The sequence below is a fragment of the Lissotriton vulgaris genome, chromosome 5 (assembly GCF_964263255.1).
Source record: "Lissotriton vulgaris chromosome 5, aLisVul1.2, whole genome shotgun sequence".
NCBI lineage: Eukaryota > Metazoa > Chordata > Amphibia > Caudata > Salamandridae > Lissotriton > Lissotriton vulgaris.
In genome coordinates this window covers 789,993,877-790,013,733 of record NC_141693.1, presented here as the reverse complement: position 1 = coordinate 790,013,733, position 19,857 = coordinate 789,993,877, and the positions used below count along the sequence as shown (strand labels likewise).

At 44.2% G+C, this 19,857-nt stretch overlaps 1 protein-coding gene across 1 annotated transcript in view; it reads left to right on the top strand.

Annotated features, from left to right (window-relative positions):
• The first annotated feature begins 17,903 nt into the window (after nt 1-17,903).
• LOC147711585 (uncharacterized) overlaps nt 17,904-19,857 on the top strand; it is a 91,921-nt gene continuing 89,967 nt past the window's right edge. Inside the window, exon 1 of the mRNA XM_086919507.1 lies at nt 17,904-18,100. Within this exon, the coding sequence (XP_086775633.1) occupies nt 17,904-18,100 (197 nt within the window). The remainder of the gene's footprint in view (nt 18,101-19,857) is intronic.

Sequence of the window (19,857 nt, the reverse complement as noted above, 5' to 3'; positions counted from 1 at the left end):
TATTCACTTAATTATTAATGCAGTAGCAATACAGTTTTCTGTTAGGATCCTGAAGAAAGCCTACGATCAACAGTCAATAAGGCTGAAACATGTTGACCGTATTGTGAGGCAGCCTATTTGTTCAAAGCTGCTTTTTGCACTATTTTTAATCAGAATTAGTAGAGATATTTAGATTAAAAGTGTTTTTCTCTTATAGCTCCTTTTTAAATTCACCTACACGCACTGCACAATATATTCCATCACCAAAAAATTCCATCACTTGGTAATTATGTCCACTACTATGTGATAATTGGTCTCTTCTTTTCTTCCTCCCCTTATGACCTTCATGAGCTGGTTAAAACCTGAACCACATGGTTATCCTCTGTGATATAGAGGTACAGTGAAGGCTACGAAGGATATCCAGATGATGACACTAGCCACCCTGGTAATTGATAGAAATCCTACTTTTCTCAAGGGTCTTTTCTTCTTGCTTTTGGGTTTCTTGTAATACTCTTTTTGTCACTTGGTAATTTAGTCCTGTTTCCCAGTTGTAGACCACCGGACTCTGTTGTTTGTAATAGCGGTGTACAGGGGTATATTTCAGGTTTGATCTTTAAATATTCCCTAGGACCCTCCACCACATTAATCGTTTTAGATAATCTTATTTCTTTCCATGTAAGATCCCACACACTTTTTTTCATTATGTGTTGTAAATCAAGAGGCAGGACATCTTTTATAAGAACTGGTAACAGATGAACTCTCAACTCTTGAGATTTTTAATCAAAAAATTGAATTGTCATCTTGGATTTCAATTGTAACACCATCAAGTGTGCAAAACATCATGAAGATTGTTTTGCAAAGCAAGCCTCTGACAAGTAAATTAACAGGGCTTGAATCACACAATATGAAATGGTGACTATTTGCCACTGACCCTTCTTTAAGTGGGCATTGCAAACACAAGGAGATGATGGACAAAGTGCTGAAACTTTTCAGACACTCACCCCCAGTCACAGATCTGGGTTAAATCCATCATCGTTCTTTAGCTCACTTCGCCACCTCAGTTCAGACCCAGCTATATGCAAATCAGTCTGGACCCTGTGCCTCATTGGAACAGTCCAGCCCGAGTTTACAAGTCAGGTCTTACCTGAACCAGAAACAAGTATCCTGGTACCGGTTTCGGGGTAGCACCCCTCATCAGTCTCAGGCTAGCTTAATTCAATGGCAAAATGAGCAAGGGACCCATGGCTGGGCATAACCCTGCCAACTTATGGTGAAAAAAGCAAACATAAGGAGGTGACGTATGGAGTGCTGAAACTTTTAAAGCACTCACCCCCAGTCACAGATCTGGGTTGAATCCATCATTGGTCTTTTGCTCACTTTGCCAACTCAGTTCAGACCCAGCTATGTGTAAATCAGTCTTGACCCTGTGCCTCATTGAGACAGTCCAGCTGGAACTGCCAAGCCAGGTCTTCCCAGAACTAGAAGAAAGCATCCTGGGACAGGTTTCGGGGTAAGACCCCTCATCAGCCAGGCTATCTTGAATCCAATGGCAAAGTGAGTGAGGGACTCATGTCTGGGCATACCCTGCCAAATTTGGGTAAACAAAAAAAAACACAAGGAGATGATGAGGGAGTGCTTTAACTTTTCAGACACTCACCCCAGTCACCGATGTGGGTTAAGTCCATCATCGTTCTTTAGCTGAGACATTAGCAGAACCTGGGTTAGTCATCTGTGTATTGCTTATTCCTACAACATAGACTTTTCTTCCAGAGATTCGTATGTTTGGAAACTTCATGGAATGAACCGTAGAGTGTTTAGATCCAGTATCAATTAGAAATGATTCAGGATGGCTATTCACCTCACTATTTACATATGGTCCCCTCTGGTCTACCTTTAGTACTGCACCAAGCATGCAAACCTTCTCCTACCTCAGGCACCATCATTGCAAAGTTGTCGCATCTGGTGACAACTGGTGGGGAAAATCATTGCTCATAATTAATGGATTCTGCTGGTACCCTGGATTATATGGCATTTTGTTTCTCATGTCTTGATGCAACACTGAAGCTACGAGCATGTTCAGTCTCTATGCCTACCTTGGGCTAGCAACTGCACCAAATCTCTCCTTTTTCAAGCTCCTTGCATCCCTTGTGCTCCAGAATTCACATTCACATTCAAACCAGAGCCTACAGACATCACAATATCTTCATCTGAATTCTTCACTTGATTCTTATTGTTTCTCTGAATCTGTCTCATCTGCACAATCATCAACTCCTTTTGACCCAGAATCCTTGAAAGTATATTTGAGTATTCCATCAATACTCTTAGTTTGCTAGCACTTTACACACCGCTGAATATGAGAACTAAGCTCAGGTTTCAACCCTGAAATGAAAGCTGATACAAATCTGCTGATGCCTTCTCTTCCTAACTCTTCAGCTTCACTGTGCTTACTATAGATATGCATAACTCTCATTAAACACTTGCACCAACTCCGCTCTTCAGTGGCCCTCTTTTGATTTGCCCGATTTACATCTTTCTCCAGCACCTCTATTTCAAAAGATTATTACCTCCTTATATTGTTCCATCCTACATCAGATGGAGCATTATTAGGTGGAACCCTTGCTGGTTCTTGTATCAGACAGGTGATAGCAGCCTTGTATTCTGACCCCAAATCTTTAATAGCAATAACGTCAAACATCCCAACACACCTTTGAAATTGTCACTAACCTGTGAACTTCTTTATACCATTCATCAGGTTTCTCTATCAAGTTTGGAAAATTTGACGTAGAAGCATAGAGATCACCCTTGGTCTGTGACTGATTCTGCTTCAGGTTCACACATGACCACGTTTGCTTTCTTTCATGTGTCAACATTCTTCTTTTTAGAATCAACTTTCTTTTTCCCCTTTTCCTTGTATTTCAAGTTTCTCCAGTCTTTGTATATATATACTTTTTTATTTATATTATATTTTTCATATTATTATGTTTGTCCTTAAGAGTTTGATATTAGCTCAAAGCCACTAGTACTATGCCCCCAATTTCTGTTTCACTCAGTTTCATTTTGTAATTTTAATGCAGGCTACTATGTGTAAATCCACTCAAAATTCTTCTGCTAAATATTGAAGATAATTATGAGCCTCATTTGTTCATCTTGCCGATTCTTTGCTCATATATTTCAATACCTCTGAATTATATACCATCCTGTTTATATCAATTGTCCATTGCAGAATTTCTCCGAATTACATTTTCAAGTTAGCAATATTAATTTCTCACTTTTCAGAAGGTTTAGTAACCATGCCTTCAAAAACAGTAACTAGTTTGTTCAAAAAGTTAAAACCCCACTAGGACTAGGTAAAGTTGTCAATGTACTCTCAGATGGAGCACTTGCAAATACATTATCAAGTGCTGTTATTTCTTGTATACTCATGCCTGCTTCACCCATATCAAGTACTGCCAGTCTGTGTAAAGAGGGTGTCTAGAATTCAACAGGCTATTTAGGAAAGCATCCTCCTCAAGTGAATCAAATTCCTAATTTCTGTTTTGATTTTCATCATTAGATTAATCAATTTACGTTTGTCTGATTCATCAGCTATTGTGGGAAAAACTCTAAACCCTGCACTGTATCCACTCTCCATGTCTTTTTCTGAATTCCCCACTTAGACTCTAACTAGTGGCTTATTGAAATTTTTAACTTGCCTCTTCTTCTTCGATCTTTTGTTCTCTGTGACTAATTGATCCCATTTATTTAGTGCTTCAAATTGTTTGGGTTTAGCCTACGACTTTCTCTCATACATGGCATACAACTGGAAATTATGCTTTCTAATAATAAAGGTGCTCTCTAAAGGAAATTGCACGTACTTGTCACCAGAACTCTTTTAATCACATACATGTACAAAGACGACTGGCTATCAATATTTTGAAGGCAAGAGAACCTCACGAGGAATCTTTTAACTCTCCATAACAGAAACACTAGGATCTTTTGTTCATTTCAATGTGCCACCCATTATTGTCATTCAAAATAAATCTATAAACTCTCAAAATTATTTCAGCACCGCTATGGCAATGGTCAACCAATCACAACATGGCTACAGAGATAACTATCTAATGACAGTATAATGATTTGTGATGATGTATCACCAATTATAGTGCAGCTCCCAGTTTCAATTAACCGATTGCAGCGGAACGTCTTTGTGAATGTGGAATCAACACAAATGTTTTTAGCCAACACATGCACACAAATAAACAAATTACATCTTGTCTGGCCAACTTAAAGTAGGAGAGACACTAAAAGATAAATGAAACAATCCCACAATCAATAGAACAGTACAGAACAGCGCCTCTATATTATTTCTCAAATTACTTTATGATAGATTCCTCTTTCCAGTAGTAGTGCACCATTAATCAGCAAATTTATCGATGTGCAATAAAAATCAAATAGTATCATTCAAGATGAGACATCTGGACCCTGAAAGAAAATATTTGCTAATTCAGGAAAACACCTAATCAGTGTGAATGCGGGACCTCGCAAATCTTATTACCTTTTGCAGACAAGTTTAACAATATCCCAAGATCTTAGATTAAGACAAATCTGATTACCTTAACAAGCAAGAAAACTATTTTTTTTCTGTCACCTTAACAAATATGACAAAATTGATCAAAATCACAGTAATCAAACCACCAAATGAACCAAGAATCAGCAAGGCAAAATCACCGATCTCACGTGCAGTGTAATTATTCATGACTCAACACAAATTTGTACTTTCACAAAAAAGGTCACAATGCATCTTTAGCACACTAAAACACAGTCAATCAGAAGATCCATTCCACCCTACTAATACAAACAATACTTTTGCTCAGGTATATCACTAGAGCGCTGGGTGTCAGCAATTTGAACACCTGAGAATAGGCAAATACCCTTATCAGGGACAAAGGTCTTGTCAACAGGGTATCATATGTTTTTAACCATCCTCTTCTCTTAGTGATCCATCATCTGCACCCAAACATTGGGTGGTTTTGGGACGGTGTTAACCTCAAAGTCTATGCAGCAATTTGCCCCTAGAGATAAGATTCAAACAGTGTTTCAAAATGCAGTCAGCAAGAAAGGATTGACTCAAACAGGGAGATGGAGATTTTAATTTGAAAAAGCATGAAGGTTTATTACAAAAATTCAATAGTACACTACAAATTTAAATGTGGAGGTTAACTAACTGATTACATAAAAATGTTTGCCATGAAGGCCATCAAAAACAGAATAATACATAAATAGGGAAAAATCTGAGAAATGCTAAGTTCCAAATGTGCAGCAAAATCAATAAGAAATCAGACGGAACCCCAGCAGGCATAGGAATGGCCTCAAAAAGAGTTCTAGCTCACCCCCAAGTTAAATGATTGAAATACAGTTACCTTCATCTACATGTAAAATATGTGTTCTTCAAAGTTGTTAGCAAGGTAACCCATGACAATGCACCTTCTTTCAAAGTACTTGTGATGGTGTGAAGGCACTAGGAACACAACAAAATGTTTCAGATTTGGATGAGAGTCAATAAATTCAAAGGGTAGGTACTATGGATCCTGTTAATAATTATAGTCATTTCTTAATAGTCTTGTTCATTTTTAAATTGCTATTTTTGTTTAAGATTTTGTACTTAGAAGAACCAAATGTTCAATAGTATTCTACATAAGAATAACCTATTTTATATAGCAGTCATATTGTACTTCTGCCATTGCTAGGTGCTGTAAATAATGTTATGGTTACTCCAATTTTATTTGCATTAATTTGACTAACCGCGGACTAATGGAAGGTTTAGTTGGCCTTCTCAGGGTTCAAGTTTGTGACTTGCAGATACCATCCAACTTTATCAATTGTCAAAAAGTCAAGCTCTTGTAAATTTAACAATTTTCATTTGGATTTCAAAAACACTTTTTTATAAATTGAAGATCGTGCAACTCTGCAAAATGGCAGGTTGCAGTAGGAAGTCTCCATAGATGCTGGAGGGTAATTAGCCTTTACCACACATCCATTACCATGCATCATCTTTTAAACCCAGGGCCTGATTCACAAAGGTAAACATACACTTTTGCGTAAGTTAACAGTTTTTTTGCTATTCTAAAACTAGAAGTAATCTGTATGTCTATGACTGTGGATACTCTGGAGACCGCACATAAAAATATAGGTCAGAAGTCATAACAGTCAAAAACTAACTAATAACTCATAGTTTCTAAATAGCAAAAAAAATAGTAAACATACACAAAAGTGTAGGTTTACCTTTGTGAATCATACTCACATTCTTTACCATTTTGAAAATACCTTAAGTACCATGAAGGCTATTTTAGGTGCCTTACAACTCAGGACTTTATTATGCATGTATGTTTTCATCTTTTTGTAAATATAATATATATAATATGTACTATACATATAAATGTACACTCACTGAATAAAACAAAGGTTAAAGTAGTAAAATATTTATATATTGAAAAAAACGCCATTCCTTACTTAAAAACAAAAACAGAAATTCTCAGAAAAAAGTTTAAACAGACATTATAGTTAGGTGACAAATTCACACAAACATAATATTTAAAAAGCAAAAAAAACACTGCTGTGATTTTCTGAGCTAACTATACCTTGCGCCCCACACATCTTATGATGTCACTTATCACATCTCTCAAAGTATGCCAATGACATAATTGATTACATCACTGATGATATGACTAATGAGCCATCAAATGTATGTGACATTTTGCTAAACACTTTTCTAACAGGAAGACATTCCACAAGTTACACCTAGACCCAATTTACTATCACTTCCGTAGTACTATGGGTTGTAACCTTTCTTAAAATCCAGAACCTGAAGCCAATCTGTAAAATCACTCACATTTAGTAAATAATATACTTTGACTGTGGAGCTACTCAGACACACAATAGTCATAATGGCTCTGTAGATATTAGTGAGATCAGCACATTTTTAAAATGTGACTACAGTTTAAAAAGTGTTTTGTCATTATTTTTCTTAATTTTGTGTAACTGTTAAATACCTCATCTGACATAGTATTTGATGTAAATGCCTTCAGATATACGCATTAGTCAATATTACGAAATGTACAAGCAGGCCTTATGGATAACCCTCCATAGTTTGTAAAAAAACACTACCCATATTTCACAAATCAGCAGAATGGCATACACCATTACAACAATGCTTACATTCATAGCGCAAGTTGAACTGTTGGTGATTCACCCATGCATTATACATTCTTCAACAATAAAACATGTCTCACAATTAACCCAAGATCTTAGATTTAACCCACAACCTTTTCCAATCCACCTCTATAGCTCATACTACTTGGCCTCTTTTTTATATCTTACTTAAATAAATTAAGTACTGCTTGCACTTAAAAAGTTCACTAATGTGAAAGTGTGTATCATATAACTTTTACCATACTAAAGGACGTGTGTCTCAAGTACAACGCTGTTTCTATTTCAAACATGGTCTTCACATTTATACAGTAGTTTTAGAAGCAGTAGGTTGGATGATGTCACCAGGTATGCCATCAGAGATGCCATCTTTTGAGATGTTATATTTGATGTAATCAATGATGTCATGTCATATGCCATAAGTAAAGTAATATGTGATGTCATGAGTAGTGCATGTTGAGGCTCGAGTTATAGTTAGCTCAGTAAATTATAGCTGTCACATTTCAGTGCTCCTTTTCTTTAAACGTTACTTAACGGGTGACTTTTCCACCTAATTATAATGTCAGTTTAACCTGTTTTTTAAGTGAATTTACCATTTTTTTTTAAAAAAGGGGCTTTTCAATACTTGACTATAATATCACTTTTTCTAAGCTTTTTATTGGTGAATTTCAGTTATTTCTTTTTTAAAGTAAGTTAAGTCATTCTTTCCATACCAAACTCCAACATCACTTTACCCTTTGTTTTTATGGTGAATTTTGTTTTTTTCGGACTTTTCAAATTCCTCACTTTACACACCCTTCAGCCTCCCACAGTAGGGAGTGTAGGCTGCAGGGCTTGGAATCTGACCAGGCCCTATACCCAACCAGATGGCTAATCTTACACTTTGCACAACCTTTGAATAAAAACAGTCTCCATCTACCTACAATCTGTGGTTGTGTGTAGAAGAGACTGGATGAATATTTGTGTGTATAATGGCATGTGGGACCATAGAGAGTGGGCACGGGAAACAGAAAAGGGAATGAAGGAGACAGCAGAGGACACGTGTAAGCAAATGTACCACAGATGGAAGGTGCACTGAACAGTATCAGCAGAAAGTGCAGTCAATGGTAAGAGAGAGTGGGCATATTTAAAAACATGCAGGACAAGAGACAGGGGTGGATGGACAGGGACGCAAGCTAAGCAGTGACTTCAGTCATAAGGGCAGTGGCAGAAGAGCAAACTATGGAAGGCAGGAGCGACAAGGCTGGAACACAAAGAAAAAAAAATAGGGTAGAGGAAAAGGAGTCAAACGATGGAACAGCACATTGTCCAGAAAAGGTAGTCAGCAGGGGCAGTGGGAGCAAAACAGACCAAATATGGCAGAGAGATGACAGGATCTCAAACCCATATAGAGCAGGGCAAAGAGGACAGTGGTACAGGTAGGGGTAGCAACATAACTAGGAAAACAAGCTGCAGGGCGGCAGCACAACAGAATACAGAGGGCAAGAGCTAGGGGGCAGGGGCATGCACACAAATAAAGAATGACTGGAAGTAAGATCAGGGGCATGCACACAAAGAATGAAGGACAGGACTGGGGGGAAGATGGAGGGGCAGTAAGCTGACCACAAATGCCAAGCAGAAGAGGGCAGATGCATGCAGACATTTACCTGAAGCCAGTGGATAGTGTTTAAAAATATATATGTTTTACTTTCTAATACTTAATAAAGCTGCACCTTTTTTCTTTTTTGTTTTTATTTCTGATGTTTTTGTTCAATATTTGTGGTGATTCTTAAGTGCATTCTCAATGCTTTGGTGAAACTTGTCTGTTAGTCTTGTACGAAAGGACAACATGATAACATGTGTTGCAGTATGCAGATAGCTCTGCATATTGTAGTCCTGCTCCGATGTTGATATCAACATCAACAGTGCTTTTTGTAGTTCAACTGCTGGATGTTCTCTTTAGCTAATTTTGTTTGGATGCATTAATCTGAAGTGATTACATGTGCCCATATTGCCCATGGAGTTGTACCCAGGATGGCTGCAGTGAATTTCTTGATTGCACAATGTGCATGTGACAATTCGGGCATTGGTTTTATTTTTTTTCCTTGGAGAACGCGTGAAATAACACATATTCTTCTTCAGCCTAGTGGATGGCTCCACTGTTAATATCATAGGCATCACAATTATATCTTCATCCTTTAATGATGGTGTAAAATTGATCTCTGTGCTTCCTCTGTTTGATTAGTCGTTGTCCCCAATTTTTTCTTTATTTGTTTTCTATTTTTCATCTGCAATAAAAATCTGTGATACTCCTACCGGACTCATAGAGCCAAAGAGGGAGTGCCGCTTTACTCACAGGGATCGGTTGAAGTACAGCGGAACCCAGAATTTAAAAATATAAATTTAGTTACACTATAAAGGAGTACATATGTTTAAAATTTGAGTCTTGGGATTTCCTTACAGGCTCAAAAATGAAAGATGTGTTGATGCTTTTAATGAAATATCTGCTTTTTAAGGTGTTGTGGTACTGCAGTATTTGAAAACAGTACCACAGAACTTGTGATTGAATGAGTGACTGAGAAACACCATTTCATTGGATAATGTTGTTAGTTTGATCTCTTCACTGGAAATTCCTGCCCTCCTACTGTTATTAGAGAGTGGCACTACTGAGCACACTGACACCCCCTCCAGCCTCTAACAGCTTGTTTGTATTTCAAAATTTGTTTGTAATTGTGCAGAAGAAAAGGAGCCCCAGAAAGACCCACACACCAAATCCTAATCAACTATCTGGAACTTCTTTAAAATTCCACTGGGAGATTCAAATTCACAGCTAAAGTGGGCCCCATAAGATGTGCGATCATCAAATTTTCAGAGGTATTGGAAAACATATTCTTTATCAGCCCACACGCCCTCCCCTCCGAGAACTATATTCTACTGGGAGACCTCAACTTCCACCTGGAAAAGAACAACGACAGCAACACCACCACCCTTCTAGACAACCTCGCCAATCTTGGACTCAAACAAATTGTTAACACCCCCACCCACCATGCAGGGCACACACTCGACCCAATCTTCACCTCCAGCCAGCACATATCCTTCAATCACACCACAGCTCTCCATTGGACGGACCACAGCTGCGTTCACTTCAAATACAATAAGACTACGATTCACAACCACCCACAACCAATTCCCCGCAGAAATTGGAACAAAATTACCACTGACCAGCTCTTCACATCGCTTCACCAAAACCCTCCTGACAAATCATCGGACCCAAACCAAGCAGCCTCCAACCTCACACAATGGATCACCCACAGCGCTGACGAATTAGCACCATTGAAAAACCATCAAACCAAGCAAGGTAGCAAAACAGCCCCCTGGTTCAAAGATGACCTTAAGAAATTCAAGAAGATCTGTCGCACCCTTGAGAAAACCTGGCGAAAAAACCCAACCACTGACAACCTGGCCACCTTCAAGAACGCCACCCGCAAACACCACCAACTGATCCGATCCACCAAGAAATCAGCACTCAAGGATCGACTCGACAACAACGCCCACAACAGAAAGGAACTATTCAACATCGACAAAGAATTTACCAACCCCACCGCCGGCACCAACGACATCACTCCCTCCCAAAACCTCTGCGACTCCCTAGCCTCATTCTTCCACAACAAAATCACTGACATACATAACAGCTTTGAAAACCAGTCTGAAGACCAGTCCACCCCACCCACCTCCGAACTCAAACCCCCCTCCAACAACCTTTGCGCCTGGAACCCAATCACCACTGAAGACACCATCCGCCTGATGAACTCCATCCACTCAGGATCGCCAACCGACCCATGTCCCCACCACATATTCAACAAAGCAGACTCCATTATTGCACCCCATCTCCGAGACGTCATCAACTGCTCCCTCAACTCCGCTACCTTCCCGGAAAGCTGGAAACACGCAGAACTCAGCGCCCTTCTGAAGAAACCCACAGCAGACCCCACAGAACTTAAGAACTACCGCCCCATCTCGCTCCTCCCATTCCCGGCCAAAATCATTGAAAAAGCCGTCAACAGTCAGCTCACCGCCTTCCTTGAATCCAACAAATCCCTTGACCCTTCACAGTCCGGCTTCCGAGCCAAACACAGCACCGAGACCACCCTCATCGCAGCAACAGACTACATTCGAACTCTACTGGACAACGGAGAAACAGCTGCCCTCATCCTACTTGACTTCTCCGCAGCCTTCGACACAGTCTGTCATAGCACCCTTATACAACGACTCAGCAACGTTGCAATACAAGGAAAAGCATTGGACTGGATCATCTTGTTCCTCGCAGGAAGAACACAGAGAGTCCGCCTCCCCCCTTTTAGATCAGAGGCCACCGATGTCATCTGCGGCGTACCACAAGGATCATCACTCAGTCCCACCCTCTTCAACGTATACATGAGTCCCCTCACATCCATCGCGCGCCAACACAACCTCAACATCATCTCCTACGCAGACGACACCCAGCTGATCCTCTCCCTCACCAAAGACCCAAACACCGCCAAAACCAACCTACACGAAGGGATGAAAGAAGTAGCCGAATGGATGAAGAACAGCCATTTAAAACTGAACTCGGACAAAACGGAAGTCCTCATCTTAGGTTCATCCCCCTCCGCCTGGGACGACTCATGGTGGCCACCGGCCGAGGAAACGCACCCATACCAAAGGACCACGCACGTAATCTGGGCTTCATCCTGGACTCCTCCCTCTCGATGACCAGACAAGTCAACGCCGTCTCATCATCATGCTTCAACATCCTACGTATGCTAAAAAAAATCTTCCGTTGGATCCCCACCGAAACAAGAAAGACGGTCACCCACGCACTGGTCACAAGCCGACTGGACTACGGAAACACCCTTTACGCCGGAACCACAGCCAAACTACAGAAAAAACTCATCCAAAACGCCTCAGCCAGACTCATACTAGACATCCCCTGCCAAGCTCACATTTCGGGTCACCTGAAAGAACTCCACTGGCTCCCCGTCAACAAGAGAATAACGTTCCGTCTCCTCACCCACGCACACAAAGCCCTCTACGACCTAGGACCCGAATGCCTCAACACGCGCCTATCCTTTTACACCCCCACCTGCCAACTTTGATCGTCCAATCAAGCCCTTGCCGCAATTCCACGCATCCACAGATCCACCATGGGGGGCCAAAACATGGAATTCTCTCCCCACCCACCTCCACCTCACACAGAACCACCTCTCCTTCAGAAAACAACTAAAAACTTGGATATTCGATAAGTAAAATACCCCCCTCCCTCAAGCGCCTTGAGACCCTCTGGGTGAGTAGTGCGCTATACAAATGTTAAACTTGAACTTGAACTTGAACTGTACTGCATGGACTGTGGTAGATTTGTCTCCTTGAAGGGGAGCTGGTAATGAGAGGCCGCCCCCGCGCCTAGGGGAGGGGGGCCTTTAGTGGCATTTCGGGCGAGAGAGGCTGGGACAGTGCACATCTGGTTAGGGGAGTGGGAGGGGCCGCCATGAAATTTGAGGCAGTAAGGCAGGCACTCAGTGCGTCACTTAGGTGCGCAGGCGACCCCTCCACGGATAAGGATAAGAGCACGGAGCACGAGGGAGAAGCCCTCTTTGTCCTCTTGCCTCGGGCGCCGAGTGGGTCGCAGCCAGAAGCGAAGTTGGAAAATTGCGGCGGGCACTGGGGTGAGGGGGCCTCACAGCGTAGCAAAGGGACCAGGTCTGGCAAGGTGTGTATTTTAGTGCCGTTTTGGCGGTCTCTTTTAGCAATTTATTTTAATAATATAATGAGACGGAGGGTTTGTTTAAGTTTATTTCATGCGGGGACGGAGGAAGTCATTAATCATTTTCGGCGTCAGTGCAGCTGGCCGAGCGGAGGGCTCGATTTAGCCGGGCTGAGAAGTATCGCGGGACTAACCCTTTAAATTCTACTGTGGGTGCTGTTCAATTTTTGTCTGTATGGGACTTATTTGGTGTTAGTCCATGGGAAAGGAGGAAATCGTTAATCATGTTATGCGTGGATACAGTCGGCCAAGAGGTGGGTTTCTCTAGGCGGGCTGAAAAGAATCGCGGGGCTAATCCTTTATTTTATACAGTGGATTGCGGTTCAGTGTTTATCGCGCAAGACACAAGGGCTTAGAAACAATTGCATGGCCCTTTAGAGAGGGGCGATGAAAACGAAGTGGAACGGAGATATTTAACAGTAATGGTGTGAAGTGAATAGCAGGCGGGTTAAGGACTTTTATAGAGTGTGTTTAGGCAGGTTCTCGCTGCCTCGTCGGCTGTGGTCTGTGGAAGAGCACGATCACTACGTGTGTTCAGTGCGAGTCAAAGTGGCAGCTTTACATGGGTCCGGTCTCCTCGTCCAGTGCGGTAGCGGGGGATAGGTGGGACTTATGGGGCAAAAAGCGGCATGACAGAGTCGGCTGGTTTTACACTGTTTCAATTTAGCCTCTGTTCTGATTAATCAGAGGATGTAGCTCAATGGCATTGCACATGCTTTGCATGTATGAGGCTCCGGGATCAATCCCTGGCATCTCCAGTGACTTTCAGATACATTGAACATAGGCTATTTGTTGAAATATACAGATTTCTGGGGCATTTGATTTATTTATTTATTTTTGCTCGACCATTTATAGCTTGAATTTATGCGCAGAATGCATCGGGCCATCAATACATTGGGGGTGCCCCACTTGGGTGGGCTGGTGCAGTGTTTGCCCGGGGTTGCTGTTACAGGGGTGCCGGGGGTGAGCGTGCACAAGATGTTCCTGGTAGGCATAGTGTAAGGTGCTGAAGGATTGATTGCGGCGGTGATGCACATATGGGTGGTGTATGGGGTGCAAAGCCGGCAAGATATGTTGTGAGTAGGTGCAGTACTTGAGCGATGGTGTAATCGTCTCCTTTTTCGTTGCTTTCATGCTGGCGGATTTCGGAGGTGTGCCGTGCTGGGAAGGTGGCGGCAGGGTGTGCAGTGCTGCCGGCGGACGGAAACTCCCGGAAGATCAGGAAGCGGGAACATCACGAGAGCATCAGCAAGCGGCCCAGCCCAACGGAGGTTAACGAAGTGATGGTGATGGTTTCAGGGTCCGGCAAGCTAGGATGTGGTAACATCCTTGTTTGGGAGAAACCTCGGTTGGTTAAAGTTTGAAAATGTGAACGCATGTTGGGTATAAAAAAAATTTTTTTTTTAAAAAGCAGCCACACCTTCGCCGGTGGGAACTGGGGGCAGGCGCAGTTCAGTCAGGAGGTTAATGACCTGAGTGCGCCATGGATAGCGTTACATGGTCTTATTGAACGCTTTGCTACTTTACCACTCCTTGCACAAGGGAAATCCTCGGGTTAGCAATGGGCGGTCCTTAAGGGCTTAAGGGGGTCCAAGAGAGATGGAAATAGGAGGCACCTGGGATAGGTCGGAGGGGTGTTTGTAACGGTTGGCGACCGCTGGGGGCAGGCGCAGATCAGGCTGGAGGTTAATGGCTTGAGGGCGCTAGGGGCAACGTTCCATGGTCCTATCGAGCGTTTTCTACCTTCTCACTTCTGGCACAGGGGAAATCTTTGGGTTAATACCGGGGTGTTCTTAAGGGCATCCCGGGAGGGCTGGGGTAATGGTTAGTGAAAGGAACGCAATTGGGGGCATTGCGTTGGGGGAGCCAGCTTTAACTGGAGTGCTCTGGGGTAAGTGCCTGAGTTAAGGAGTGCTGGGAGAGTGACGGTAAACGGAGTAACTCTGGTTGGGGGAGCGGGTGTAATGGCGTAGAAGCCATGGCGTCACTCCGGTTGAAGGGTACGGGTTCAATTTTGCACACGCCTTTGGTTTCATAAAGGGTAGTAAATCGAACGCAGTGGGGGATGGTGCGCTTGTTGGACACAGATATCTGAGGGGAACCGTGGGTGGTACCGGATTTCCGGCGTGTTTGTAAGGGCAATCCAAGAAGCATGGCGGAGTGGTAAGGGGTGCCTGAGAGTGATGGTATACTGAGTCAATCGGGTCGAAGGGTGCGGGGGCCATTTCCGCATATGCCACTCCCCTTTTTCGAAGCGTGACCATTAGAATGCATTTGGGGGAGTTACGCTCATGGGAGACAGATACTCAAGGTGGGCGCATGGTGAAGTACCTGAGTGGTTACAGAGGTCCTGAGAATGAGTGTAATAGGATGTCTACAAGGTTGGGTGTGGAGCCAAGCATAGATCAGACCAGAGTGTAATTGCTTAAGGGCACGCCCTCATTCACCCATTAAATAATTATGAAGTCTTGCGAAGGGGATGTGACCAGGAAAAGCGTTATTTCTGGTAACCCAGATAATGTTGCCTGGGGGCAGGATACGCTGGAGGATGGGGTTGCCTGCGGTGCTGTTGTGGAAAAAATCGGGGCTTCAAGGACACATATTTGGGGGAACATTGGGTGCTCAGTGTTCAGGAGCTGAATATGGTTTAATGTTCTGCTGGATTACAGGGGCCATAGGTAAACCAACTGCACCATTGGAGACACTGGAAGGGGGGCAGCTACGTATTGCGGCCGATTCAGGCAGGGGTTGGACGGCCCAACATCGGGCCCTCACAGGCAGCAGTGAGGCATGATGGTAGGGGTGGCTACCGTACAGGCAATAGATTTGCCTAGATGTTTTGCAGGCCAATAGGGCTCAGGGAAGGGATGCAGAGGCTACCTAGCAGCATAGGCTGCAGGCTTTCAAGGGGGTGGCTGCAATACAAGCAGTTTTAATGGTCTAGATTGGGCATGCTGGTGGTTGCGATACTCAGCGCGGAGGGAAATTATGTTATCGACACCTCTGGGGTACAGGGCTGGCGGTTACCACAGTAAAATCAGTGCAAGTCAGCGCCGGTGGCCGGTTGACTCAACAATCATAAGAGTACATTTCTGGGGAGCCTGAGGGCGAAGGGTCATTTGTGGAAGGTCATTTCACATCATTCAATGGCTGGAAGAGTATAGGGACAGCGGAGGGCCATATCTACTAGGGGTGAGGCTCTCCCTTTATCCGGTACAGAGTGGCGCTGTTTTAGTGGCAATTAGAGGATCAAATACCAAGCCACTGCAAAACGGTGTGTCTCACCCAGGAGGTGGTAGATGCCGACCACTCGCCACAGACAAGGGACAGAAAGGCATGGCGGATGCCGGCGACAGTGAGGATGCTTCGGTTTCTTAATGGGGGTTCAACGTCTAGATGGGCCCAGGAGGGGCCAGTGGCAACATGTACTATATAACCCTAACCCGGCATTAAGCATGGGCGGAAAATCCGTTTCGCTCGCGGATTTTGCGGATTTTCGGTAAATTCGCAATCCGCGAGATTCGCGAATCTCCCGCAAAATCCGCAAATCCGCGAGCAGCGGATTTTGCTCGCACTGTTCGCACTGTTCGCATGAGTTCGCGCCCCGCGAATAAGTGCAAAATTGCAGAAATACGATCTTAGCAAAACTGAAAGTAACTACTTACCAGGTTCAAAAGTTCAGGCTCATCATTAGTAGCCATTTCCTGTAGTGCTTCCTGAGGGGCCCCTCCAGAGTTCAGTTGCCAGTTGAAACTATTATGTGACCCTGCTCTGAACCTCAGAATAGTTACACATATGCCACAAAGGTCCTGAATTACAGCTAAGGGAGACAAGCAGGAGCCAGGCTGGAAGTTCAAATCCATTAATCAGCCCCTAATGCATTATTGTCAGTTGGGGCAGGGCAGGTGTTGTAACTAATTTTGCAACAATGAAAGCACTTAGCAAGTGCAAAAGATCACTAATCAGGAAGCACTAAGGAAGCAGGTGCCAGCTAAAAAAATATTTTGTGACACATTAATCAGCCCCAAATTAATTCAGGTCACTTGAGGCAGGGAAGGTGTGCTTGCGTTGCCACAATAATGTACACTGACTGGACAACCAGAGGGTGCTGTGATGAAACAGAGGGTGGCATGGGTGGGCCAGAGGGTGGCATGAGTAGTCAGAGAGTGGCAGTGGTGACAGAGAGTGGCAGTGATGAAGAAGAGTGTCCCAAACAGGCTGGACACGTAGAAACAACAAGTTCGCGAAACTTGCGACCCGACAGGTAAGTTCGCAATTTGCGACATTGTAAAAAACCCTCGCGAACTGGCAGAAACCAGCGCAAACACAAAAAAAAAAAAATCCGCAAATTCGCGAGAATTCGCGGATTTTGCGGATTGCGAGTTCGCAAATCCGCAAAATTCGCGAACGCGAGATTCGCAAAATTCGCCCATGCTTACCCGGCATAGATCGACTGGAGTAGAAGATTGCTGGGGGTCGTTTCTTCAGTTTCTTAGAGGCAAGGGGAATACCCAATAAGGGTGTTTTTGACCCAGGAGGGGCCAGTGGCAACATGTACTATTTTACCCTAACCCGGCATAGATCGACTGGAGTAGAAGATTGCTGGGGGGCGTTTCTTCAGTTTCTGAGAGGGAAGGGGAATACCCAACAAGGGTGTTTTTAACTATGGAATGTACCCCATGAGGGGGTATTTTCCATGGGTATGGAGGGTAGAGGGAGAGAGAGCTGGCCTACCAGTGATTCTGGCACTCTACTGCCCTAACCCAACACGGATGGACTGGAGTAGATGGTTGGGGGGGTGTTGCATTTTTCTAGGGGGCAAGGGGGTTGCCAAATAGCTGAAAACCACCGTTATCTGTAGACTCAATTAAGGGGTGGCTCTAAACCAACACTGGTGGGCTGGAGGAGAATATTTGGGGGGAAGGCTGCAGGTGTGCAGGTATCCTTGGGGTGGGGGCAGATGGGGGATGCCGTGCCCGGGGGCTTTAAAGTGGTGCCACTGTTGGCTGTAGACCGTTGGGGCCTGCTGGCGCAATGGACGCAGCAGAGTGGTTACTTGGTAGGCCGTGTCAGCTATGTTCTGGAGTACGACTATGTTCTGGAGTACGACTATGTTCTGGAGTACGACTATGTTCTGGAGTACGACTATGTTCTGAGGTACGGCTAAGTGCTGGAGTACGGCTAAGTGCTGGAGTACGGATAAGTGCTGGGGTGCGGCTAAGTACGGAGGTACGGCTAAGTTCTGGCGTATGGCCAAAGTTCTGGAGTACGGCTAAGTTTGGAAGGACGGTTAAGTTCAAGAGTACAACCAAGGTCAAGAGCAAGGCCAAAATTCAAATATGCGGCCAAGTGCAGGAGTACGGGTCGGCTGCAGAAGAGGTGAAATCTCTTGGCTAAAACTTGCTTGCTACCTTTAATAGGTGGACATTGAAAAAGTGGAGCTGTGATCAGTTGATATACCCAAGGAGGGTTTGCCTACTACGGGGTATTAAAATGGAAGACAAGATGGGGTGCAAAACAAATATTTTTCCCAGGATGGCATTTGTAGTCCTGCGGCACCCAGATCAATTGGTTTGTCGCCCTTAGTTAGTGACTCCAGGGGACAAAGGAGAATGTTAGGTTGGGTTTTATTCAGGTGTTGAAGCAGGGTCACTGCCCATTGAAGCAGTGTCACTGTCCATTAGAGCAACAAAATGATCAAAAGGTGGGCAGGTGGAGGTCATCTAGTTGGGAACGATATGGCGGAATGCAGGTAGGATGATCAGTGGCCGATGGGCAGCAGCAATTTTACAGTGCCTTGTTTCTTTCTTTTCGGTGACATTCATATTGTGGGTGCAAGGCATCGGACGCAAGTATGCGGGGGTGGAGATTTGCATGCGGCAATATTATGATTCCGGTGGGCAGCGGGGGTGAAGGACCCCTTTTTCACTACAGTCACGCCGTTATGCTCCATTAGGCATACCATGATACAGGCCGTGTAATCAGAATTGTACTTGACAGATAGGGTGCAGCTGCCCAAAGCAGGTTTGGAATTATTCATCATGCTACATTGAAGGGCCTTAGCGTTAGATCTGGAAGGCAAGGCTGTTTTTGGGGGGAGGGCGAGAGCGCCAGTAGGCTCCTCGCCCTGTGGCGGGGTCCCGGGCAAGGAAAATGGCGGGGACTCCTGTTTGACGTAGGGCTGGCCGATCCTAGAACGGGGCGGCAGTCAATGGGGCTCCGGGCTGGTGGGAGAGGGGGCCGTCCTGCTGGTGGCTCTGGACTCTCCGGCCCCACCCGAGATGCCGGGGGTTGGAGGAAGCAACCTGGTGAAAGCTGGTGCGCAAGGAAAGGTGCAAAGCAGTGCCCTGGTGGCCGCGTCTAGGAGGTAGACGACAGGTAGTTGCCTAAAATTAAAGCAATGGAGATGGGTTGTGTCCTGCTGGTACAACCCGCATACAGTGAGATGACAGGCAGTTGCCTGAAATGGAAGCAATTGAGATGGGTTGTGGCCTGCTGGTACAACCCGCATACAGTGTGTCTCTGGAGATCCTGAACTGTAAATACAATTGTAACTGTAACCTGTGGTTCAAACGGATACTGTGCAACCCAATGTTTATCAATGTGTGTTGGATTGGTTAATAAAAGTTGGTCTAATGTTGACAGTGCATCTACAAATAAAGATGGCCTTATTTAAGAATTAATAAAGACTACGTAGTGAAGACCAGCCACTGGTTTGGTGCCTTTTTGTGGTGGGAAAAAAGGGGGTAAACGATGGTGGGACGAATCGCACGTTATATGCCTACTATGAGAGGCCGCCCCCGTGCCTAGGGGAGGGGGGCCTTTAGTGGCATTTCGGGCGAGAGAGGCTGAGACAGTGCACATCTGGTTAGGGGAGTGGGAGGGGCCGCCATGAAATTTGAGGCAGTAAGGCA